The 27,813-nt window shown below is 41.5% G+C and overlaps 1 protein-coding gene across 9 annotated transcripts in view; it reads left to right on the plus strand.

Moving 5' to 3' along the window:
- Positions 1–27,813, plus strand: part of ARAP2 (ArfGAP with RhoGAP domain, ankyrin repeat and PH domain 2) — a 402,332-nt gene that overhangs the window by 134,224 nt on the left and 240,295 nt on the right. For all 9 annotated transcript variants that reach the window (XM_033947679.1, XM_033947686.1, XM_033947705.1 and 6 more), the window contains one exon: positions 27,233–27,339. In XM_033947679.1, coding sequence (XP_033803570.1) covers positions 27,233–27,339 — 107 coding nt within the window. The remainder of the gene's footprint in view (positions 1–27,232; positions 27,340–27,813) is intronic.

Here is a 27,813-nt window from a genome sequence, read left to right on the forward strand (position 1 = left end):
GCATTCATATCCATACTGATATGACACACAATGATTTGCAGTGTTTTATAACCACAGTGCTAAAGATACCTACGTAGATGTCTTACAGTGTTGAACCAGGATCAGATCATGCAGATATATTGATCAATTTTAAGCCTTGTTAAAAAAATAAAAAATCTTTGTCCCCTCTCTAGTTTGTGGTAATAAAATTGTTCAGCTACCACATGTGACAAAGGATAGATTACTATTAATTTCATATTTTACATAACATTTGCCAGTTATTAAAACAACAGTACATGAGATAAATATCAGGAGATAGCTATGAAACATCTCTTAAAGGAAGGTGCTCTCTTTAGCAAGTAATTCTTATCATTTTCTACTGATTCCTATTAGAAACATACCATGTTATGTAAGTATAGAAAATATTGGGCAGGAGATATTTTGGTCTTAAGCAGGATTACATAAGAGTATATTCAAAACAATTATGAAAACAAACTTCTCTCAGCAAATGAGCATTCTCATCTGTCCTGTTTTAATATTTATAGCATGTTTTCATCCTATCTCCCTAATTCTTATTGGTATATCACCCTAAATTCCTTTCCATTATTGTTTCTTGTGGAACCAGCTTGTTTCCTTGTTCTCTACAGCAGTGTATCGCAAACTGTGTGCCATGGCACACTAGTGTGCCTCCTGAGATTTCAGGTGTGCCACGGCACACTGGGGAGGAGGAGAGGTGCTGGTGCCAGCTGACTGCCTACAGGATGTCCCTCGCAGTGAGAGGGACATCCTGTGGGCCAGAGGTTCTCACCACCCAGCCCCAGGGGGTATGTAGTGCCGGTGCAGTATGTCTCCCAACTTCCTGCTGCCGTCGCTTATCTCCCAGGACTCCCGCCTTCCTCATCTTCTCTCCCCACCCCCGGACCAGCTGTGGCAGCTCACTGTGTGCTTTTAACTTCCCCTCACAGCTGCCACTAGCATTAGTTTAGCCGCGGTTTCATCAGGCAGCCTCGGGGCCTTTGCTAGGCTGGCCCACTTCAATGATTCAACTTCCTCTTTTATCAGAGGCAAGCTGGCCTAGATGAGGCCCCGAGGCTGCCTGATGAAATTACGGCTAAACTAATGCTAGCAGCAGCTGTGTGTGGAAGTTAAAAATACACAGTGAACTGCCACTATGGAGAGGAGAGGTACTGCTGGACAGGGAGAACCTATTCCAAAAGGATGGAATCCACCTTATCCAGGATGAAACCAGGCTACTGACACTGACATTTTAAAAGGAGGTAGAGCAACTTTTAAACCAAGATTGAGGGTGGGGAAAGCTGACAATCACTCAGGAGCTCATGATTTAGTGTGGAGTATCCTTGAAGGATACTATTGAAACAGAACATTTAGGGAATCTCAACAGAGAGGTGGAAGAAAGCAAGGAGTGTTTAAGGGGAGAGCAGAATAAAGGATGCAAATTATCCCTGCCAATTTCTAAGCAGCCTGTAGATTTGACAATTTGAAGTGTCTGTATACAAATGTCAGAAGTCTGAAAAATGAAATGGGAGAGCTAGAGCATATAGTACTAAGGTCCAGATTCAGCAAATGGCACTGCTATCGGTGGCTGCCTATAAAAGCTCCGCTGATCACATGTCAATCATGAAACAGCGTTGGTTGCAGAATTGCAACTTGCATGAAAGGTAGGCGCCAGAAATGTAGGCCAGGGTTTTGAAGGCCTACATTTCCAGTGCCTACCTTTCACATGAATCATGTCTATAGATCTTGTTACATGCTGTTGGGCTACTTCTCTTCATAGAGAATATAAGTCAAATTTCAAATGTTTAAGAACATACCATACAGTGTAAATACCATGTAATATGATATCTTAATAAATAATATTTTTCTATGTAGAGGTTCTTCAGATTGCCATTGAAGTAATGTAACTCAATTGGCTTCAATCCTCATTGATGATCTTATTTTCCCATTTTTTTTCAATCCCATTTTTTTCAATCAAAATGTTTTTCTCAATGTGTTATAATAATGTAGATAACTTAGCTTATAATGCAGCAACACCTCTCCGACGCATTTCACCCACTTCTTTAGGGTCGTGGTAAAGTAAATCATACTCAGCTGTAATGCAAAATATTCATTCAGAGTATATCTGCATCCATTCACTTCTTCTATAAAATTTTTATTTCTGAACAACTGAAATTTGCCTCTTATTGTATAGTGCTTAACTCTTTCAACTTCATCATATGCCGCATAGAGTTTAAAATAGCTACAGCGTTCTTTCTGATGTTCTTAAATGGACTGGTCATTAAAGGATTTCCTCACTTGACCGAAGCTTGCCGTGCTATGGAATATTCAGTTACCGTTCTCTGACTTAGAGTAAGTACGCTTATTCTGGTAAACAATCTCTCAGCGCCGGTCCAGGGGAAATGAATACAACTAGGAATATCTTTTCCTTTGTATTTATTGCAATATCGAAAGATCATATCATAATATCATCTGATAAAAGAGGAACAATTGTTATACAGACTACACAGAATTATCTAATTGAGGCTCACCGTCAGTTGGATGACCATGAGTTTTACAGAAAACTACTTCATAATCCCATCTCAGAAAATAAGAAGAATATTGCACAATTAGTATCCCAGGCGTATAAAGAAAAGATGCTGACTTCCAAAGAAACAGATGTTTTGAGAACACCATTTCCTGTAACTCTGAAGATATATTTCTTACAAAAAATCCATACATCATTAGATCGCTCTCTTGGATGTCCAATAGTTTCTATGAAAAACTCTGTATTGGAATCATTGTTAAAATTTTTAGATGTCTTTTTGCAACAAGCTGTTTTGAATGTCCAATCATAGGGATAGAATGGAACCTAGGCACCTCCGGCTGTGCTAGAGAGACCAAGTTCCTGGAAACTGTAGGCGATTGCTTCCTGGAACAACTTGTCAAGGAAAACACGAGAGGAAACACAATTCTGGATTTAATTCTAAATGGGCTGCGAGGACCGGCACAGGATGTAGAAGTAGAAGAGACGTTGGGAAACAGCGATCACAATATGATCCGCTTCAACTGGGAAATAGGGGCAAAACATTGGTCCACAACGATGGCCACGGCGCTAAACTTCCGAAAAGGGAATTACGAAGGGATGAGACTCATGGTGGGGAAGAAGATTAAGAAGAGGATAAACACTGTAAAGACGCTGGAGCAAGCTTGGTATCTTTTTAAGGATACGGTCACCGAGGCGCAAAATCTATATATACCGCGTATCAACAAGGGATCAAAAAGGAAAAAGAACATAGAACCAGCATGGCTCACTGTAGAGGTTAAGGAAGCGATCAGAGACAAAAAAAAACCTTGTTTAAGGAATGGAAAAGATCAAAAACAGATGAAAACTGGAATAAGCACAAACAACATCAATGCAGGTGCCATAAGGTGGTAAAAGGGGCCAAAAGAGATAACAAGGAAAAAATAGCCAAGGAGGCGAAAAACTTCAAGCTGTTCTTTCAATATATTTAAGAGAAACGACCCGCGAAGGAAGCGGTGTGACCGTTAGATGAGCAAGGAATAAAGGGAGCGCTAAAGGAGGACAAAGCAATCGCCGATAGATTGAACACATTTTTTGTGTCTGTATATACCAAAAAGGATAAACACACATACACAGCATACCGGAACCCATCAGGCTATATGCTGGAAGTGAAAATGGTAAACTGACAGGGTTAACGGTCAGTCTAGAAGAGGTATACAGGCAGATTGATAGGCTTAAGAACGATAAATCCCCGGGACTGGATGGCATCTATCCGAGGGTCATCAAGGAATTGAAAGGGACCATAGCTGAACTGCTTCAACTAATAGCCAATCTGTCAATCAAAACAGGAAAGATTCCGGAGGACTGAAGGTGGCGAATTTTACGCCGATCTTCAAAAAAGGTTTGAGGGGAGACCGGGGAAACTACAGACTGGTGAGTCTGACCTCGGTACCAGGAAAGATGGTAGAGGTGCTGATAAAGGATCGTATTATTGATCACCTTGACGGACACGGTCTGATTAGGACCAGCCAGCGCAGTTTCAACAAATGCAGATCTTGTTTGACACACTTGCTGCACTTCTTTGAGGGAGTAAAGAGGCAGATAGAAAAGGGCGACCCGGTCAACATTGTATATCTGGACTTTCAGAAGGTGTTCGAAAAGGTTCCACATGAACGACTACTTCTGAAAATTGCGAGCCATGGAATCGAGGATGAAATACGTGGATTAAAAACTGGCTGGAGCTTAGAAAACAGAGAGTGAGGGGTAAATGGACAATACTCGGACTGGAAGAGTATCACCAGTGGGGTGCCGCAGGGCTCGGTGCTTGGACCCGTGCTCTTCAACATCTTTATAAATGATCTGGACATAGGTACGATGAGCAAGGCAATTAATTTTGTGGACGATACAGTTATTCAGAGTAGTGAAGACGCAGGGGGATTGCGAAGATCTGCAACGTGACATAATCAGGCTTGAGGAATGTGGATCGACATGGCAGATGAGGTTCAATGTGGATAAGTGTAAAGTGATGCATGTCGGTAACAAAAATCTCATGCACGAATACAGGATGTCCGAGGCGGTTCTTGGAGAGACCTCCCAGGAAAGGGACAAGTCGATGAAGCCGTCCATGCAATGTGCGGCGGCGGTGAGAAGGGCGAACAGAATGCTAGGAATGATAAAGAAGGGGATCACGAACAGATCGGAGAAGGTTATCATGCCACTGTACCGGGCCATGGTGCGCCCTCACCTGGAGTACTATGCACAGCAATGGTCACTGTACATGAAAAAGGACATGGTACTACTCAAAAGGGTCCAGAGAAGAGCAACTAAGATGGTTAAGGGGTTGGAGGAGCTGTCGTACAGCGAAAGATTAGAGAAACTGGGCCTCTTCTCCCTTGAACAGAGGAGATTGAGAGGGGACATGTTCAAAACATTCAAGGTACTTAAGGGGATAGACTTAGTAGATAAGGACAGGTTGTTCATCCTCTCCAAGGTAGGGAGAACAAGAGAGCACTCTCTAAAGTTGAAAGGGGATAGATTCCGTCCAAACGTAAGGAAGTTCTTCTTCACCCAGAGAGTAGTGGAAAACTGGAACACTCTCCTGGAGTCTGTTATAGGGGAAAACACCCTCCAAGGATTCAAGACAATGTTAGACAAGTTCCTGCTGAACAAGGACGTACGCTGGTAGGGCTAGTCTCAGTTAGGCGCTGGTCTTTGACCAAAGAGCCACCATGTGAGCGGACTGCTGGGTATGATGGACTACTGGTCTGACCCGGCAGCGTCATTTCTTATGTTCTTAACACATGTGATACAGATGTGTCTGAATTCAAGAAAGCCTGGGATAGGCTGGTGGGATCTCTTAGAGAGAGGAAGAGATAATGGTTACTGCGGATGAGCAGACTGGAAGAGCCATTTGGCCTTTATATGCCATCATGTTTCTGTGTTTCTATGTCTTTACATGAAGTAGAACCACAATGGCTATTAGTAACACTTGACGTCACAGCCTTATATATGATGATTCTGGGTGATAAAGCTTTAACCCTAATGCAAGATATTTTTGAGAAACAGGAGTAAATATTTTTCCACTCAAAGAATAGTTAAGCTCTGGAACTTGTTGCCGAAAGATGTAGTAACAATGGTTAGCATAGCTGGGTTTAAAAAAAGATTTGGACAAGTTCCTGGAGGAAAGGTCCATAGTCTGCTATTGGGAGAGACATGGAAGAAGCTACTGCTTGCCCTAGGATTGGTAGCATGAAATTATGCTACTATTTGGGTTTCTGTCAGGTACTTGAGACCTGAATTGGCCAAGGTGGAAACAGGTTTAGATGGACCATTAGTCTGACCCATTATGGCTATTGTTATGTTTTTACTCCCTCTACCCTCCCTACTCACTTTCCTGCTCAGCCAACATCATGAGACCCCAGATTAGGTCTGAGGGTCCTGTTATATAAATACATGCACCCCTTCTCCATTGTGTTCTTTAATATCTTGAAATAAATTCATTAAAATCAAAGTTACATATATTAAGCATAGAGAATATTCATAGAAATAACCTGGAAACAAATAGAGTAATGAGTCCTAAATGTTCAAACCTCTGGAAAAGGGAAAAAAGAATAAAATTACACAGCTGTACTCTTAAGATGTTTTTCAGATTCAGAGAAAAGTTATGAATTCATTGAGCATGTTTAGTGCCTCATTGTAAAATTTTAGAAATTCATTCAATCATAGAATATACCATCAACAACTAGTATTGGATATACATAAAAGATGACCATTTATTGAACTATAAATCTACCATTCCAAATGAAAGAACTGGAAAATATTACTTTTGTAGAGAACTGCTAAAGCATTTACTGTAGAACAATGGTAAAGGCTAATTTAATGTTTAATGTAATTTTCTGCACAGTATCATGTTAAATTGAATTAAATCAAATTCTTTGATAGAACAATCACTTCTGATTCTGTTAAAGAAGTTATGCTACAGCTGTGCCCACAGAAAATAATATAATTGTTAGCAATTTACCTTCTCCTGATACAATGGAAATGAGTATTATAAATGAACCTAGAGTTTGGTATTATCTCAGTGGGGCAGGGGGAAGAACTGAATTTTCTTTTTCAAATAAGTTTTGATTTTAAGTTTCGGGTTATAGCTGTCTGGTTGCCAAATTCTACAGTCTATTATGATCATGCTTCTTGATTTCTCTGAAATTCATGGTCTAAAAGAGTAGCAAACCAGAAGAGAACTGTTAATAAATACATTAAAACAACAGCGGGCCGATGCAGATCCCAAGATGGCCGAAGGGACGGTTAGCTGAGCGTCCTGGCTTAGATCTTTGTGCGAGTGTCTGGCTTATCTGCTACTAAGAGGAATTTTTTCCCATTTCGCTATGCCGAAAAGAAGGGGCTGAAGCGCCGCTGCAGCCTTGCGGCACTCCGACCCAGTTATATTCGGCAACATCGACGAAATTCTTCTACGGATGCAGGAAGTGTTGGTGGCGTAGTCGGTATCCCCGTTGGAGGCATTTGGTGGCGAGTCGGAAGTGGTTTCCCCGGGACTGGAGATCTCGCTTAGCCCCGACGCCAGAGCACCTCTCCCTCTTCCTCAGACTGCCAGCTCTCCACGGGTCGAGGAGCTATCGGAAGGCTTTGGATATCAGAGAGGGGAGCTTGGAGCAGGATTCCCGGTCGGAGAGTCCCGTGCTGTCTGAGACTCTTAACAACAAGAGGGAGTACAGCGTTCAGGAGAGACACCTACAGGAGGAGAGGTCAGTTGAACTGAGTACAAAAATTGTGCCTGAAAAACTTACTATAATAGAGAAGCCACGAGAAAGAACTCTAGAAGCTATATGGGATCTAGTAGCGGATCTGGCAAAATCTATCAAACCTCAACTATGCCAAGTCGAACAAAAATTAAATACTCATGAAACATACATTAAAAGTTTACAAACTGATATGCAAGACCTTAAAAATTCAAATACAGCTACTAAACAGCTTACAGAAACATTAATGAGAGATAATATAAATTTGAGGAGGAAACTGGAAACATTGGACAATCTTTCTCGCAATAATAATCTTAGATTAATCAATTTTCCTAGAGTGGCAACAATATCTCTGAGAGATATGTTAAAAACAATATATGATAGAAATATTGGGAATTTCAGAAGAATTGTTGCCACCGTTTACCCAGGTTTACTACTTGCCTACACGAAGAGAAGAAGGACAACAACAACATCAAAAACTACAGGAATTACAAAAGGACCAACAGACATTAAACATTTCGACGATCTTGGAACAATCAGACAGGGAAATGGCGATACCTGAAACTTTACTTCTTACTGTTGCCTTGGCACCAGACAAAAACTAGTTGCTGAGACTTTACTTTAAAAATAAATTAAAAGATTTTTTTGGGATACAGAATACAAATGTTCCCAGACCTGGCACGGGATACCCAAAAGCGTCGTCGTGAATTTTTGATTTTAAAGCCAGGAGTTATTGCTTTTGGAGCTTCTTTCTTCTTACAACACCCATGTAAATGTGTGATATTATATCAAAAGCAAAAATATGTTTTCTTTGACCCTACTCAACTGACAACCTTTTTGTCGGCTACACGCCTGAAAGTAGGTACAACATGAGTGCTCATTTAAATTTGGACACTTCCTTCAGTTGATTGAATTCCCTGTTTTCCTTTCTTTATATTTCTATGATTTTTTTTTTTTTTTTTTTTTTTAATATATTTTTATTGTAGGAACCAATCACAAGAGATACAATCAGCAACCAAGCCAAAAGGGAATAACACTATAGAAACAATAATCAGATAGGCAATACAGCTAGGCAAGAGATCAAACAATCAAACAAAGCTCTCTCATGAAAGTCCACAATTTTCAATTTTTAAACAGAACAGCAAGAAAACAGACCTCCCTCCCTCCCACCGCCCCAAATCCACCCACCCCCACCCCCTTGCATCATGAGAAACCGATATGCTCGCTGACTATACTTCTTGGATCCATGATTTGAGGACTTGAGCTGGAGTTATGCTTTATTTTTTCTGGATTGTGGTTATATATTATTGAAAAACTTTATGTTCTTTAGTTAACTTCAACTTTCTGTACAAGTGGATACTTGATATGTTTATGGAAAATATGATAAATAAATAAATAACACCCCCCCAAAAAAAAACCAACAACAGCAATGTCAACAAAACACTTGTATTAGTCAAAAAATAAAAAAGAAATTATATGAATGATACAAATAATAAAGAAAACACATGCAGGCTCCTTCAAGTGGAACAGAATAAAACTTTTAACATATTTATGTCTTATTCAACATGTTTAGTTTTATTCAGTTTTACTTGATGTGGTCTGCATATATTGATATCTTTTTATGATTACAGTATTATTTTTCTTGATTGCTGGCTACTTGGAGATACTTGGCATACAATATTATTTTATACTATTCCTGGAGAATACAGTAATATTTGGGTCAATTCAGAGGATAGCTGGATCTAACAGCTGAAGATGTATTCTTGTGATACGCAACCTTTTATTGTGGGCTTATCATGTTGTAAAAGATAGTCTGGTTTCTTTTTTGGGGTTTGACAAAATATTGTATAATGATCATAGTTCAATAAAAAAGAATAACTCTTTCATTAATTTCACTAGACGACAAGTTAGTATTGTCTGAAAACCAAAATCACTTTATAATAAGTCAATATAAAGCACACATATCCTGGTTCTATAATTTTGCAAGTCTGTTTTTGCATTTAGGCTCATATTCTTGTATGTTATTTAAAAAATCAGAACCAACTAATGTGGCGCTAAGTGTGATTCTATAAAAATTATGTGTGCTATATAGAATAACACTTAGTATTGCCTAAATGCAGCTATGTGTCGCTAGGCACACCCTATTTAAACCAAGTTTTTCTTGGCCTAAATACCTGTGCCTAATTTGGCACACAAGGGTGATGCAGTTGTTTCAGGCTCATTGTGCACTTATGTGGCCTTCTTACCCTCTTCAGAGCGGTGGACCTCCTCTTCAGGCTCCTCTGCTGGACTCACAGGTGCTTATCCTTCCTGGCCTGGGACATCAAGATGCACTGCTGGCCTTTTGAATTGCTAGATAGACTGGCCTATTCATCTATGCTGCTCTCATCTACTGCCTATGGCTCATCAAAAAAAGCTTAGCTATGGAAAAGATAATTTATGGTATGGTGCCTAATGAATGCTCAAAGAATTAGTAAGAGCTTTGAACTTCAAGATCAGGCAACAGACTTTTGATATTGAGTTATTAGACCAGTAGAACAGCACAGCCACACAGATCTTGCCATGTTTTTTCTTTGTGTCCTCAACAGTGTAGTTTGGTAGTTAACAGCAATGAAAGGTGATAACAAATGCCTCACTAGATAGAAAAATTTTGATTGGTGCTGTCATATTGTCTCCTTACCTCCCAAATAAGGAGACTAAACTCACCCTGGCTTAAGTTAGGCTTCCTAATTAGGTAGCCACATTGTTTGTCAGAGTAGAGTGTAAATTAGTGTGTATCATCAGTTGAGCACCCAAATGTCTGTTTGGTGAGTGCCAATAAAGTTCATGTTGAAATGGAATGCAGGTTATTTGCAGAAGACATTATTATGCCTCTGCACAGAGTGCATCACCTTAATGGGATTTGCTGCATCCAATTAATAACCAAGTGCCACTGTGCTCCTCTAATGAGTCATTCCTTTTCAGGCTAAAGGGTGGATACTAGTTTCAACTATGTTTGATAATGTCTGATGGATTCTCATTCTCATGGATTCACCCATGTAGATGGGTCTTTCCCTATATTATCTCCTCTTATCTCTTATCTCTGTACATAGGATCCCCATACCCGTGTACTACAGCACAGACCAACAATGGGGACAATGCCTTGTGAATCCTTACTGGTGTAGGTATGGCTATCACTAATCTGGGTGTCATCATAGACAATACAATGAAATCTTCCGCCCAATGTGTGGTGGTAGCCAAAAAAGCAAACAGGGTGCTAAGAATTATTAAAAAAGGGATGGTTAACAAGACAAAGAATGTCATAAGGCCCCTGTATTGCTCCATGATGTGTCCTCATCTGAAGTATTACATTCAATTCTGGTCTCCTTATCTCAAGAAAGATATAATGGTGCTAGAAAAGGTTCACAGAAGAGCAACCAGGATGATAAAGGGGATGGAACTCCTCTTGTATGAGGAAAGACTAAAACGGTTAGGGCTCTTCAGCTTAGAAAAGAGACGGCTGAGGGGAGATATGATTGAAGTCTACAAAATCCTGAGTGGAACAATTTTTCACTCCGTCAAAAATTACAAAGACTAGGGGACACTCAATGAAGTTACAGGGAAATACTTTTAAAAGCAATAGGAGGATTTTTTTTTTTTCACTCAGAGAATAGTTAAGCTCTGGAATGCATTGCCAGAGGTTGTGGTAAGAGCGGATAGCATAGCTGGTTTTAAGAAAGGTTTGGACAAGTTCCTGTCCTGGATCGGTAGCATGGAATATTGCTACTCCTTGGGTTTTGGCCAGGTACTAGTGACCTGGATTGGCCACTGTGAGAACGGGCTACTGGGCTTCATGGACTATTCTTATGTTCTTATGCATTTTAGATACTGCCTTTTTGGAGTACAACCAAAGCAATGTATAGTACATATTATATAGTTAATCTATATAAACATAACTTAATTATGTGTATACCATTTCAGCCAGTAGCTCAGAACAGTTTACACAGTTTGTTTATAAATAGGGACATTACTCTGCAAATTATCAGAAACAAAGCAATTATCAAAATAGTTTTTAAAAGGCCATGTTTTCAATAACTTATGGAATTGTATGTAATGTAGTTAAAATCTAATATCCAATGGTAACGCGTTCAATAAAACTACTACTAGATGCTGGAAATTGAATCTTATTTGCTTGGATTGTTTGACAAAAAACAGTGTTTTAAAATGCAGCAAAGTGTCCATATACAAAGGACTCTGGCCATATAAAAGTTTGAATGCCAAGCATAGTGACTTGAATTCAGTTTTTGCACTGCATTGAGCCAGTGTAAATTTATCAATAAAGGTTTTACAAAATACGGCTGTAAAAGTACTTTTTTTTATAATCTAAATTTGATAGTATTAGATTTAGACTTATTTAAAAAGTTCTTTTACAGTGATATTTTGTAAATGTTTATAGTCTACAGACCATTCTTAAAAATGCCAATAATTAATGAGTTACAGTAGTCTATTTGAGAGCATTATTTGAGTAGTCTATTTGAGAACTATTACAGTAGTCTGAGAGAAATAAAAGAAAATCTGGCGTGGGAACAATAATTGTAAAAATAGAGAAGAAATTACATTTTTAATTTGGTGGTCACTTTTAAGGTTAAATCTAACCAAATTCTCAAGATACAAGTTGATTTTGAATCTGAATGATATTACTTTCCAAAATCAGATGAATGGAAAAAGACCACCTATAGTTAAGGCATTTTGAGGGAAATTCTAGAAACAGCATCCTACCAGCGCCTAAGTTAATTAACAAACACCATTTAAAATGGAAAAAAAATGTACCATTAAAGCACCTAAATACTATGGGGCTCATAATCAAAAAATAAATACATCTAAAAACCTGCCTAAATTGGTACTTAGACGATCTAAAAGACAAGTTGCCCAAGTGTCGATAATTGAAACGGGTTTTAGACGTACCTAAAAATGACTTAGGCCTTGTCAGTGCTGCTGTACAACCAGAGCCAAAAGGGGCGTTTTAGGAGGAGTGGTGAGGGCAGGATTTAAACTTAGTCATACTTCAAGTATAACCAAAACTTTAACGAGGCAGCCTGGATAGAAGTTGTACGTTGTGACTTAGGCCATGTAAAAACAGGTCTAAGTGACAAAAAGGTATCCAAAGTGACTACCACATACTGCCCCAGTGATCACTGACTCTCCCCAAAATAATAAAAATCATAATAAAAACATACACATCTGCCTCCAGAACATCAGCACCTGTCAGCCTGGCATAGGAAAGCCTAGTAGAGCTGCACAGAGGTGGCTTAAGTGGTCTTGGGGGTGGGTTAGTGAACCATGGAGAGGAGGACCCAGGCCCATAGAAACATAGAATATGATGGCAGAAAAGGGCCATAGCCCATCAAGTCTGCCCATGCTAATGACCCACCCTCAGAACTTCACCCCGCTAGAGATCCCACATGCATATCCCATTTCTTTTTAAAATCTAGCACGCTGCTGGCCTTAATCACCTGCAGTGGAAGTTCATTCCAATGATCGACCACCCTTTCGGTGAAGAAATACTTCCTGGCATCGCCATGAAATTGCCCGCCCTTGATTTTCAGCAGATGCCCTCTTGTGGTCAAAGGTCCTTTAAGAAAGAAGATATCGTCTTCCACCTCGATGTGGCCCGTGATATATTTAAACATCTCAATCATGTCCACCCTCTCTCTACGTTCCTCGAGCGAGTATAGCTGCAATTTATTCAGTCTTTCCTCATATGGGAGGTTCTTGAGTCCCGAGACCATCCTGGTGGCCATTCGTTGAACCGACTCAATTCTCCGCACATCTTTTTGATAATGTGGTCTCCAGAATTGAACACAATATTCCAGGTGAGGTCTCACCATGGATCTGTACAAGGGCATTATGACTTCGGGCCTCCGGCTGATGATACCTCTACGGATGCATCCCACCATTTGTCTAGCCTTGGATGCAGCTTTCTCCACCTGATTGGCAGTTTTCATGTCTTCACTAATGATCACTCCCAAATCACATTCTGCCTTAGTCCTAGCTAAGGTCTCACCATTTAGAGTGTAAGTTCTGCACGGGTTTCTGCTGCCAAGGTGCATGACCTTACATTTTTTAGCATTGAAGCCTAGCTGCCAAGTCGAGGACCAATGTTCCAATAAGAGTAGGTCCTGCTCCATACTGTCGGGCAAAGCGCTGTTAGCTACTACGTTGCATAGTTTGGCCACTGCATTCATGGTGAAACATGTGCACCCCCTCAAAACCTTTTTGTACTGCCATATAAGTGGCACCTGCAACCATAAGGGCTATTGGGGTGGTAGACAGATGAGTCTAGTAGGTTCTGGGGGTGTTTTGGAGGGCTCACCATGACCTATAAGGGAATTGTGGTGAAATATTTGTGGCACCCTTTTTGTGAAGTTCACAGCAGTGCCCTGTAAGGTACCCACTACTCTGGTGCAATGTTTGGGTGTCCAGTCCATCACTTTGCTGACCCCGCCCATGTCCAAAAGGTCTTGTTCTGGGCGTTTTTGACCTGGATTAATTTTTGGACGAGAAAGGGGTATAATGATAGATGACTTAGCGGTCTGGAGGATCAAATGGCTGATTGTCCAACTAGATTTTTTGGGGAGAAAAATATTTTGGAGGTATTTTTCGAGAATGGACATTTTCCTTAGCTGACTAGTGACTCAGGCCAAAAACGGACTTAGACGTTTCTTTTGTTTATGCCCCTCCACATGCCAGAATTTTGCCAGCACTTTAGGCCGCTGAATGCCACTATTGGTGTGGATAACACCAGAAGTATATTCGGCAAACAGTAGCGTTTATTTTCCTAAGGTTTATTCATCAGCAGGAGAAACAAACAAAATCACCTTAGGTAATTAAGTTAAAACCCGTTCATAGATCTCAGCGATGCAAATTGTGTGACAGATTTCATACACAAATTCGTTTGCACCAAAATCTTCATTGGTCTATATTTATATATATATATATATATGGAGAGGCATAATAAAAAAGACGTCTAAGTCCCCTTTTGGCCTATGGACTTAAACGTTGAAAATAGAAGCAGGGAAAATGTCCATTATCAAAAAAAACGTCCAAAAGGAGGTTTTTTCTGATAATGGCCTGCCTCTACGTTCAGCTGTTTAAACGCCCAGACCACCACTACGTCTACACTAACACCATATAATCAACCTAAAAAAAGCCTAAGTCCCAAACGTCCAAAACAAGGGCTTTTAGGCGAAGGAGGAGCTAGTCCTTCGTCTAAAAGCTGGATTCTGTAACCGGTGTTTGTCAAAAACAACACCGGTTACAGAATCCCCCCTTTACAACAATGGGACAAGAGGGAGCCCAAGCCCTCTTGCCCCACGGCACCCCCAAACTCCCCAACTATCGGGGCAAGAGGGAGCCCAAGCCCTCCTGCCCCGTGGCACCCCTGAACTCCCCAACACTATCAGGGCAAGAGGGAGCCCAAGCCCTCTTGCCCCGCAGCACCCCCAAACTCCCTAACCTATCGGGGCAAGAGGGAGCCCAAGCCCTCCTGTCCCCCTGCACCCCCAAACTCCCCGACACTATTGGGCAGGAGGGAGCCCAAGCCCTCCTGCCCTCGACGCAAGGGTCCCCCGAACCCCCGATCGCCCCGCCAACCCACGACCCCCCCCACCCCCACCTCCCCGTACCTTCAAAAATGTTGGTCAGACGGACGGGTGCCAAGCCCGTCCGTCCGACAGGCCATCCGTCTGTTTAATGGCTGGCCTTAGGACCTGATTGGCCCAAGTGGCTCAAATCCTGCCCACAGGCAGAAAGAACAAGGAACACGAGTATAGAATGTCAGGTGGAACTCTGGGTAAGAGCGAACAAGAAAAGGACCTGGGTGTACTGATAAGATAGGACCCTGAAACCGTCGGTACAATGCGCGGCAGCGGCAAAGAAAGCAAATAGAATGTTAGGCATGATAAAGAAAGGAATCACGAGTAGATCGGAGAAAGTTATAATGCCGCTTTATAGGACAAGGGTCAGACCATACTTGGAATACTGTGCCCAACATTGGTCTCCCAACCTAAAGAATGATATAAAACTACTGGAGAGGGTGCAGACACGAGCAACGAAGCTAATAAATGGTATGGAGAACTTGGAATATGAGGAACGACTGAGACTGGGATTGTTCTCCCTTGAAAAAAGGAGACTGCGAGGGGATATGATCGAGACTTTCAAAATACTGAAAGAATTGACAAAATAGAGCAGGAAAAAAATTATTTACAATGTCCAATGTGACACGGACAAGAGGACATGGACTGAAGCTAAGGGTGTATAAGTCCAGGACAAATATCAGGAAGTTCTGCTTCACGCAGCGAGTGGTGGACACCTGGAATGCTCTCCCAGAGGAAGTTATTGCGGAATCCACCGTTCTAGGATTTAAAAGCAAACTAGATGCACATCTCCTTACGAGAGGCATAGAGGGATATGGGTGACTAAAATTACGCCAGGTGTACACCTGGCTGGGCCTCCGCGTGTGTGAATCGCCGGACTCGATGGACCATAGGTCTGATCTGGAGATGGCAGTTCTTATGTTCTTATCAACAGTTTGACCCATTCCCCCTAAGTGTCAGAGCATGCTTTAAGATATTAAACTGGAGGATTTTACATGTTAGGTCAAATACTCTACTTTTTTCCCCACAGAGCAGAAGAGAAGGCTTTGATCTCAAACCATTGGTCAGACAAATTAAGAGAGTCTTTATATTTCAAGTGGTTTTCTTAGAGAAAAATAGTTCTTTCTTTTTTTTCTTTTGAAATATAAAAAATCTTTTTTTTATTATTCATTTAATAAGACCTTTTACATTCAAGGATAGCAGTTTTCAGTGTGACTGCATGATGAGTTAATGAGCCATATAAAATAAAAATGTAACCAGAACACAGTGTGAAGAACAAGCCATATTATCCAAGATGAAATATATATTCCTAGGATAGGTGTATTTTAATTTCTATCAGAGTATAGATGTCACCCGGTATGCGCAGTATCTCAGTGGGCAGCAGTAAATGTAAAGGTTGAACGTTTTATGGCTTACAGAGCCATGAGATAAGGAGGGGCTTTTACTTCAGGCTCTGGGGCTAATTCATGTTAGGTTAAAAAAACCATAAAATGTCCTTACTCTAGTCATCCCATTTTACATTCCAAACAACCTTCCTGACCTAAATATAATATCTGGTCAGTGATTTTAATGAAAATCTTTAATCTTCAAGCAGTACTATGTAAAGCTAAGGACAGTGCAGTAGCACACAGGACGGCTGGGACTTCTATATCTATTTCTTTGTTAAGCTGCAATCAACAAGGCTTTCTATACATTTCAAACATTGCAAATGTTATGGGTTTCTTTCCCCCCAGTCTCTGTGTTATTTACACCTTTATTTTTTATTCCTCTTTAGTTTTCATTGATTAAAACCACTTTTGTATTTTGTACTTCAATCAATAGTTGTTTTTTGTTATTTAGGATGTAATCATTTAGGCCTCTTTTCTCCTCTTCTACAGTTTGTTTTGCTTGCAATAAACCTTGTCCATCGCTCTTTTGTGAAAGATAGACTCTGTCTATATCCCTTTGCGGGCTAATAGCATGATGTGTATTCATTAGCTGTCTAGTTTTCTGGTTTGGACTGTATAAATCTGATTATGTCTATTCAACTATTTCAGCAGAGTATTGAAGTATGGGTACAGTCTATGTATTTATTGCATCTACTAACTATTTCCTCCATTGAGTATTTATTTATTTTTCCAATGGTAATTCAAGGTAAGTAGATATTTCTTGTCCCTAAAGGATTTACAAACTAAGGAGCCCTATTACTAAGCTGCACAAAATGGGCTTAGCACATCCTTACAGGAGACTTTCCCTCATGCTAAGCACATTTTTAGTATGACTGTCAAAAAGAGTTTTTTTTTTCCATGTGTTGAATATATATGCTGACTAAATCTCACTATACAGCTACAGCTTTACTGTACAGTCTTTATCATGGATTTTCTCAGGTTTTGTACTGAAAAGTAAGACTCCTCTGAATGGCCAAACACTGTTGAACTCACTCTGAGTTATATTGGCAATTGTATGAAGTTCCTATTCGGTTAATCCTTACTTTTGTAATGTTAGTGTTATCCGCCAGACTCTGTAGTTCTTTAACAACTTTCTTTAATAACATGAAGTAAAGAATAAACACAATTGATGCACCAGGGAGGGGGGCCTAAGGCTCTAATTGGCCCAGGTTGTTTAAGGCCCCTCCTATGTGTGAGGCCTTAAGCATCTGGGCCAATCAGAGCTTTAGACTCCTCCCCTGTGCATCTGGGAAGGGGTCTAAGGCTATATCTGTAACCTTATCAGGATCTCTTCAGGATTTCAGATATATGAAGATCAAAATAAAATATACAATGATACACATTTGGTTTCGATTTGTCTTTCCCACAGCAAAACTCAAGTCATGGCAACCTTAGGGCCCACTGGTATGTGGATACCAGGTCAAAAACCAACTCCTGTCTGCCTATATGTCCCTGAGGATTGGCCTAGTTCAGGCTGGTCACTCTTTAACACAAAGAAGCTATATAAAACTTATAAGCTTTTCCATCTGGGATAGATTTGGTATGGTAGTTATCAATCACCGAATGTCTTAGCCTGACTTGTACCCTCAAGCACATGAGACGTGTCAAATCAATATGTTAACTTAGAATCTCTATCTTGAACTTATGTATTTCTGATTATTATATTTCAGCTTATCCAATTTTCATTTATTCATTTATAGCTACTAATCCACATTCTCACTTGCTCTTGGATTAGGCCCTATCTATCAACAGGTTTTTCTAACTAGTAAATCCTGGTGCAATGTGAGAAAGTGTGATGGCTGAATTTTTTATTATTTCATGTTTGCTCACCCGTACCTGTCCAGGTAAACCAAGCTGGCCCTCCTCAGAACTACTTAAGGCATAGGACAAGGTCAATGTTGCATAACCTTGTATTACGCAAACGCCAGCCACTGCCAGATCCCCCACAGCAACAACTTCAGCAGCCACCTGATGCCGATGATGAGGAGCCTCCTCCACCCCCACAGCACAGAGCTGAGCAGAGTGCCTTCCAGGAAGGGGTCAACACCAGGCACCGTTTAATACATAGATACATAGAATATGACGGCAGAAAAGGGCCTACGGCCCAACAAGTCTGCCCACTCAAATAACCCTCCCCTCTAAGTTCCTCTTTGAAGTGAGCCCACGTGTTGATCCCATTTGATCTTAAAATCAGTCACATTACTGGCCTCAACTACCTGAAGTGGAAGATTATTCCAACGGTCGACCACTCTTTCGGTGAAGAAGTACTTCCTAGTGTCACCATGGAATCTCCCTCCCCTGATTTTCAGCGGATGCCCCATTATCGCCGTAGGGCCTGTAAGGAAGAAGATATCTTCTTCCACCTCAATGCGGCCAGTAACGTATTTGAATGTCTCTATCACTTCCTGTGAAATGGACGCTGTACCCTAGCCACCTGACAGTATAGCAGTCCAGTGCCATTTAACTGGACTGCAAAACCAGCCCAGGCTAATGTCAGCCTCAGTGTCATATAACTGAGGCTTTACAACCCCACCAACCCTTCCATCAATCCAGTGCCATTTAACTGGACTGCAAAACCAGCCCAAGCTAATGTCAGCTTCAGTGTAGTTACCTTAAGCTGAGGCTGGTAAACAGCACGGACAATAGTCAGCTTCAGTGTAGTTAAGCTGAAGCTGATAAACAGCACCGACAATAGTCAGCTTCAGTGTAGATAAAAGCTGAAGCTGGTAAACAGCTCGGACAATAGGTTCTTTTAAAGAGACACCCTTATTTTCCCACATTTTGTGCAAAACACCACCCCTACTTACAAACATCCTCCGAATGATGCTACCATTGCGGTTTTTGCCTGGTACTTATCACTTCTATTAACTTCTGTGATAATAGCATACAGGGCTACTTGGCCAATTGCTGTGATCCACTGTTGTTATGGGGCTCTTGTACTGTGTAGATCCCTCTCACACATCCACCCACCCTGTAATATTGCACATGCAGCTGTATGATGTCCCAGCAACTGAAAATCTCCTTCCTCTTTTTCAGGACCTGGGTGTTGCATTGCAGATACTACAGACACTTGCTATAGAGGACCACCTGCACATCATTCCTGGGGAACACCCCTCTTCACTCTTCCATCCCTGCCTAGGGGGGGAATCCTTATCCCACAATGCCATCTCCTTCCTCCAATGATTGCCTCACCTCACGCCCTTCCCCCTCCCCTGGGATTCTTTCCTTACACACCCTTGATCCTGGCCACATGTGTATGTGTGGCCTTGTTGGTGGCTCGGCTGTTACAGCTATTTTGTTTCATTGGGAGGGAGGGGGGAAATACCCTCTCAGTTGACACTGGTCTGCTTCTTAGTGCCTCACCTTGCACATGTGTAGCTCTTATGGGATCTAACTGATTGCATATGATAGGCAGCATTGCACAGCACTCACCAGCTCTCCTTTACATGAGTCCTCAATCATAATATGTCCATTCAGTCTAAGGTTAGCAGAGGTCTCTAGAAAGAGGAGGAGGTATTCAGGCAGTCAGGTCTTATTGCAAATCATGGAAATCACAAATCCATTGCAAATCATGGAACTCACAAGCCCATATGTCTACATCTCTCCCCTTTTTCGTGAACTGTGACTAACACAACCTTTGTCTCAGGTCCTGCATGTGACATGGTCCTGTTCTCAACCAGATCTTACTTACAAGATGGCCACATTCCCACTTTCAGTTGGCTGCCTGCCTGCCCTTTTGTTAGGTGCAGGTCAGAGACTTGACATCAAGGGATCAAACACGACACCCAGTTTAGAGGTAGATATCTGGTATTTATTTTGTTCTTTTTTGGTCAAGATTCAAATATAAATGCATACACCTTTGCTGAGGTAGACATGAATGGTAGAACACCTGGTCACAAAAGACTGTCATAGAACAATAGCCATACAAATATGTACTCATTATGAGAAAATACAATATCATACTTATGGTAACAACATGGCACACGCCTGTCCAATTGCCCCAACATGTCTAACACTGCTCCAACCTGTGCAAAGTAAGCGAGCAGTTCTGAGCCTCAGCAAATTTCTGTGAGGGCTGTCCTGCTGCAGCTGCCTCTGTCTCCAGAGGTTGTGGCTTCTAATCTCAATGGTGCTCCCTGTAGCCCTGGCCTGGTTACATCATCATCCATTGGCTCATAGATTATAGAAGCTATTTGTGACCTCATAAATGCATCCTAGCATTCCCACTTTCTCACAGTGTCAATCTTTATGGCCTCCTCACCACATTCCATCTGATGGTAGGGTCTTTTCATTTCACTGGATACCTCTTTTCCACTGATATGGGTAGGGTACCCTTTATTGCGTTTAACACTGTCCCACCATATGCATGTCTTCCTACCCTAGTCATGGGATTGGAACACACCTTTAGTGCAACTATTACACACCTTAACCATCACTGTACAGTTTGCATCTGTACATCACATCTCAACACTTGCGATCATTGGCAGAGAATATGGTGACAGCATTTTACACGACAGCCAGTAACATCAAGTAGGTTGATAACATCCAAGTATGTCCCAATGAGATACAGTAGGTAAAGTCTCCTGAATATGTGAAGGAGAGGCCGTGTGATGTCTGTTCAGTCATTGGGTTTCTGCCAGCTACTTGTGAGCTGTCAGGGACACTGTTGGTAACATGATTGGGGCCTCAATGGCCCATTGGCAGCTTGGCCCTCGGTTTAGCCCCTTCACCCCCTATACTGGCTCCTTAAATATGGCAACCAGCTGCCGCAGAAGGCTGACAATCTGCAGGGTCTGCATAGTTTCGCGCCTCCCCTCCTGCAGTTCACTGCGCATTTGGCCCACAATGTTGAGTTCTCCATATGCCTCAGGAGGGGGGAGGAACTATTGGGGCCGCTGGCTGCACATCATGGCGTGGAGCCGGGGCTGCTGCCTGCATCACCATCTCCTCATACCCTTCAAGAGGGGGCATGTCCTCATATAGATCAGGGACCTCCCATGCTCCCTGCTCCACAACCACATGCTGCTGGTCCACCACCTGTGCTGCATCCTGCACCTCTACCACCTGGCCCTCGTCCTCCACATCAGAGACCTCAACAACATCCTCAGGTGGCAGACTTTCCTCCGATGCAGAGTACCCTTCCACCTCCTGTTCAGCCTCTGCCTCTGCCACTGTTTCCCTGGCTGCCTGTAGGCACATGTCCTGCACCCCCTCTTGGACTAGGCCCTCAGCAGCATGCTGTGCGCAACCTGAAGTTAGGGTTACCATAGTATGCATTGGTTGCATACTACATACACAATTACGTATCAAACCCCCCCCCCCCCCCCATCTAACCCATTGAGACTAAGTGGGTGTAGGGAGACAGGTTAGGCCAGTGTGTGAACAAATATGTAAACTACTTCCTGTGTACAGTTACACCGGTATACATCTAAATAAAAGGTGACCGGCATATGCAGGGGACACTGAATGGCTTTGATGTATTGTTGACACAGTGGACTGACAAATATCTCATCACCCACATTTTGGGTGGCAATAGGTTGCATACTAGAACAGCTGCCAAGGAAGAGCACATTCACAAGGAGGTGAGCTTTGAGAGGTAGCAGACATGACATGACATAGGATAGAACGTGACAGGTGCAACTATAAATCACACATTATGCTTAGAATCAAATAGTGTCTCTCTGAACCCCTTAACTGCAATCAACTGCCTTTTCAAGGAGGCATACCTGAACAAAGGAAATATGCCTCCAAAACAGCAGACCTGACATTGGTCTGGAGCTATGAAGGTGACCTCCAGACCAACATCTGGCCGGCAGCTTCTGAGGTGTATTTCCCTTGTTCTGTTATGCCTCCTTGACATTACAGTTGATTGCAGATAAGGGGTTCAGAGAATGAACACTCAGTATGCTACCAGCGCCGATATCAACTGGAAAGATATTGATCTAACAATTACCTCCCGTTCCTCCATTATAGCTTTTTAGCATCTGATAGTCACCTACACGTTTCAGGGTTTCTGGTATGTCTTACAAGGCAGCTGCCATACCTGTGCTACTGACTGTGTTGGGGGGCTGCCACTTACGTCCAGTTTTGAGGCGATGTCTGGTGCACCGGATGAGGCCTGTATTGTCCCGGTTGACCCTGTGCCACCTGCGCCTCAGGGACTCGAGGTCACAATACACAACATAACGCCTGCAAGAAGGATATGGTGGAGAATGGGGTCAGGTGACAGTCCTTGCATCCGCCTTTTCAAACATATGCAGGGTTATGAGGGCACTGAGCACATCACATCTGTCATGTATATTCTGATGAGGTAGGGACATATCCAGAAATGAAACATCTGCCTGCCAAGATATTGTTATCCTTCTTTATCTATCTATCTATCTATGTTTCCTTTATATATATCTATATATATGTATGTATGTATTTATAGAACACACAATAAGCAAGAAGTTCCTTGAAAGATGGGGTGGGGGCAATAAGTGGCAGATTTAGAGACTAGGACACACTGGCTACATTATTATAGGTACTGGGGGATTCTCACCTAAGCAGGGTGTCATGTATTCTTGATCAGGTCCTCATGGCAACATTGCGGGTGGTCTTCTGCCATTGTGGCCAAACACCCTGGCCTCATACTGGAGGCACAGCTCCACCAGGGACTCCGTCTCCCCTAGGGAGTAGTTTGGTTCTCTTCATTCTACCATCACACCCCCACACACTAACACAAGCTCTCACACACCCTCTCCCACACTCACCCTGGTGGCCACACACTCTTCCTAGCATGCCCTTCCTCACTACACGATCTCTCACTCCCACAATCACTCCCACAGTCTCTCCTGTCTGTCACCCTTACACTCTCTCTCACTTGCTCTCACACACACACTCACAGAATCACTCTCCAATCACTCAATCCCACTCAGTAATCAATATATCTAAACTATCCACCACCAAACTCCTACCAATCAACTAACTCCTCACACAACGCCTACTACACCCACAAGGGTCGCACTTCCACGTGGAGGTTTATATATGGACATGCAGGACTTTTGGGGACAGTGTGACATCAGTAAGACATGTGCCAGGACAACTAATAGATAAAGAGCGCTATACGACTAGCAAGACGTCCAGCGGATTGCGGCGAAAATAGTTGTACGTCTTGTTTGGACGATCGCCATTTTAGTCGGTAAACTTGGGCGCTTCGGTATACCGCATGTGGACATGTTTATGTTGGATGACTTTTGTGCCGATAATCAAACGACTTAGACATCTTTCCATTATCGACACATTTACCTGGACGTCTTACGCCACCGACGCATAGATCTTTTATACGACCTATTGATTATGCCCCTCCACATATCTACACTTATCAAGTATAAGAATGTTTATATTATTAAAAGACTTCTTAGATAAAGGCAAATCCAGATTTGCAGAACATCCTAAAAGTAAAATCTGGGTTTTATTGATGTTCAACGTCAAATGGTTACTAACCATCCAATCATTGATTATGCAAAAACAATTACTCAAATGATGTAGGATATCTGCAGTTATTCCAACAATTGGAACAACAAATTGTATATCTGTGTAAAGATGATAAGTAACACCTAGCTGGGAAAGAACTTTACAAAGAGGCTGCAGATAGATATTGCAGCGGATAATGCACACCTTTGAGGTACACTGACAGCAATAGGACACCAAACAGAATCATTCTCAAGCCACCAAATCTGACGACTTATTTTCAGATAAAAAAGAACAAAGCCATTCCCACATTGTCCCACCATTACCTAATGGTTTTAATCTCAATAGCAAGATTTGATGGCTAACGGTATCGAATGCAGAAGAAATATCCAAAAATATCTTTAAAAATGATCTTCTTTGATCTAAACCCTTCTGCAATTGTTCTAAAGTGAACTGAAGTAATAACTCAGTAGAGTGCTTAGGACAAAAAACAAATTCATAATCATACAGGACTACTGTATATTCATCAAAAAACTAATATAACTGAATTAAGACTGCTTTTTCTAAAAATTTTGTGAGAAACCCTAAGGAAGAAATAGAACAATCATCACAGACTTTTGATGACTTCTTAATACAATGTGATGTACATTAGGAAGAATAACCTGAATCACAGTTATCAGTTGCTAGGGTCCACCTTGGGGATTAGCGCCCAAGAAAAGGATCTGGGTATCATCTTAGACAATACGATGAAACCTTTGGCCCAATGTGCGGCGGTGGCCAAGAAAGCAAACAGGTTGCTGGGAATTATTTAAAAAAAGGGATGGTTAACAAGACTAAGAATATTATAATGCCCCTGTATCACTCCATGGTGCGACCTCATCTGGAGTATTGCGTTCAGTTCTGGTCTCCTTATCTCAAGAAAGATATAGTGGCACTAGAAAAAGTTCAAAGAACAGCGACCAAGATGATAAAGGGGTTGGAACTCCTCTCGAGTGAGGAAAGACTAAAACGGTTAGGGCTCTTCAGCTTGGAAAAGAGACGGCTGAGAGGAGATATGATTGAAGTCTACAAAATCCTGAGTGGAGTAGAACGGGTACAAGTGGATCGATTTTTCAGTCTCAAAAATTACAAAGACTAGGGGACACTCGATGAAGTTACAGGGAAATACTTTTAAAACCAATAGGAGGAAATTTTTTTTCACTCAGAGAATAGTTAAGCTCTGGAATGCATTGCCAGAGGTTGTGGTAAGAGCGGATAGTGTAGCTGGTTTTAGAAAGGTTTGGACAAGTTCCTGGAGGAAAAGTCCATAGTCTCTTACTGAGAAAGACATGAGGGAAGCCACTGCTTGCCCTGGATCAGTAGCTTGGAATATTGCTACTCCTTGGGTTTTGGCCATGTACTGGTGACCTGGATATGCCACTGTGAGAGCAGGCTGCTGGACTTGATGGACCATTGGTCTGACCCAGTAAAGCTAATCTTATGTTCAGGGTGAACATCAGTTTTTTTCAGTCTGGTAGGCACGTGTCCCTCTTTTAATGAGTTATTAACAATACAAGTGCCTCTTTGATTGATAAATATATGCCGGTTGGACAATGATCAAGTTCACAAGATGATCTATTGAGACTTTGAACTATCAAGTCAAGTTGTGTAACAGACTCTGACTGAAACTCAGTCCACCATTCAGCAGCAGATAAAGCCACAACAGGTAGAAGAACATTTTGAAATTCATGAATGGTATTCTGTAGTTTAATTGAAAAAATAACTTAGTCTTGACATGAAAATGAACAGTCATTCTGTGGTGGATGCACTGTTGTCAGATCATACACTTGGTCATCTTCAAATGTAATGTAAATTATTCAGTACAAAATATGTGAAGCAGGCTGCTATATTGGAGAGACAGGCCATATGCTTAAAACTGAACCTATATAGAATCCACATCAACACACTAGTGCCAACGAGGGTAACACTTCTGCAGGACAGCATTTTGCTGGACCAGAGTACTGCATTAATGAGATATAGTGAGCATTCTAAAATGAAATTTCTAAAACCAGCGAACAGTGTAAAACTTTTGCCATTAAAATGATGAAATATTTTGACACCCACCTGACAGGACTTAACACATTATAAAGTAGCAGAGCTGACCGGGTAGAGCAGCATGGCTCTTGGGGATTCTTCTGCCTCATCAACTGAAGAAATATTTGAATCAGCCAATTTGAGTGGAACTCATTGCTGGAGGATGGGGAAAAAACAGTTAGCAAGGCTAGATTTAAAAAAAGTTTGAATATGTTTCTGTAGGTTAAATCCACTGTTTACCCATGGTGGTCAATGGCATGCTATCTTGCTGCTTCTTGGGATTCTGCTAGATATTCTGCTGTCAGGGTGTTGCAGATGCTATCCCCTTTATGCTAAGCATCACTGGTTGCCTGTATATTATTTAATATAGTTTAAGGCATTGCTACTGACCTATAAGTGAATTCATATTGGACAACCATCACTACTGAATGACCGTATTTCCTTTTATGTTCTGACTGGAGCCCTGCACTCTAGTTCTGATGTGTTGCTTTAAATTCCAGCTTTCCGTACTACACATCTAGAGGTTGCACTTAAGGGAACATTTTTTACTTTGACCCCCTACATTGTGGAATAGTTTGCCAATGGATCTCCAGATGGAACAGACCTTGTTTTCACAAAAGGTTGAAAGCTTATTATTTTAATTTGGAGTTTGGGCTTTCTTTGCCAGATAGTGAGTAGGCGTTGAGGATCAGAGCTCTGTTGTACAGGAATGGGATTTAATTTTAATATATTTGGGATTCTTCTAGGGTGGTTCTGCTTGGGGTTTGTTCTATCTTGAAATGGAATTCCTTTTCTTTTAAACTTTTTTTCTTTTTATTGGAATTGTACACCACCAGGATTACTATGTGCGTTAGATGGTATATAAAATTAATTAAACTGTAAACTGTACTTGTTACCTTGGTAGGCCATTGTTGGAAGCAGGATACTGGGTTAAATGGACCCAAAATGACAATTCTTATGTTCTTATGAGAGTATTTCTGGCAGGTTTCCACCACTCTTCTCCCTGTTAAGGTAGGTGCTGAGAGCTCAAAAATACATGGTTGCAGTGCTAACACTTCCCAATACTGAGATTTTGAATGTGTTTGCCATTCAGGTTTAAGGAAGAGGAGGAAGAGTGGCTAGTAAGTCAAGGTCAGAAGAGCAGGCAGAAGGCTGATTTGCCCAGAACACCCAGTACTCTTGCACTGACACTGCTAGGATGGCCTATGGAAAATAATGTCTATTGTTGGAAAACTGGGATTTAGATTTCAAAAATATCTTCATTAGTTTCCCTTTCTTATATCCATGTTTCTGTATTTGTAGAAGGAATAGTAGACACTGAATTATTATTTTTCCATATTAAACAAAATAGCATTGAAGATGAATATCTTGGAGTTTTTTTTTTCTTTTCAGGATGCAAAGATTGGTCTTGCCATCACTAAAATCCCTATGAATGTTGCTAGCATTAAGCAATCTGATCGGAAGTGTTTTGAAATAACCACTCCCTTTAAAAGCTTTAGGTAAGAAAACTTTAATTCAGATATCTACAGAGTTTTTCAAAGCTACAGATATTGTCTTAATTTCTATTCATTTCAGCTTATTTATAGCCTAAAAAATGGGAAAAATAGTTGATTTTGGGGTTTTTTTTCCCCAAGGGGGCATATTCTTTGCTGGTCATGGTACATGGGCTTGTTGGGCCACTGGGGCTTGCACACATCTGAAAAGCTGAAAGTTATGCCATCGATAGTTTAACTATCAGCAGGACCTCCCAAGGCAGGCAGGTTTAAGTGGAGATGCCAGAATAGCGATGTACCACCCATCTGGGCAGCAGCAGATGGGCAGTGTTGGAGGCGGAGGATCGTGTTTGATGTGACATTGGCAACAACATCAAATTTATACTTCACAGAAGAAAGGCCTGACAATCTACTTCTGTATTCTGCCATGAAAACTTGATGTTCAAGTCACTAGGATTTGAACACAAGCTTCGCTGGCAC

Source organism: Geotrypetes seraphini, chromosome 1, assembly GCF_902459505.1.
Source record: "Geotrypetes seraphini chromosome 1, aGeoSer1.1, whole genome shotgun sequence".
NCBI classification, from domain to species: domain Eukaryota; kingdom Metazoa; phylum Chordata; class Amphibia; order Gymnophiona; family Dermophiidae; genus Geotrypetes; species Geotrypetes seraphini.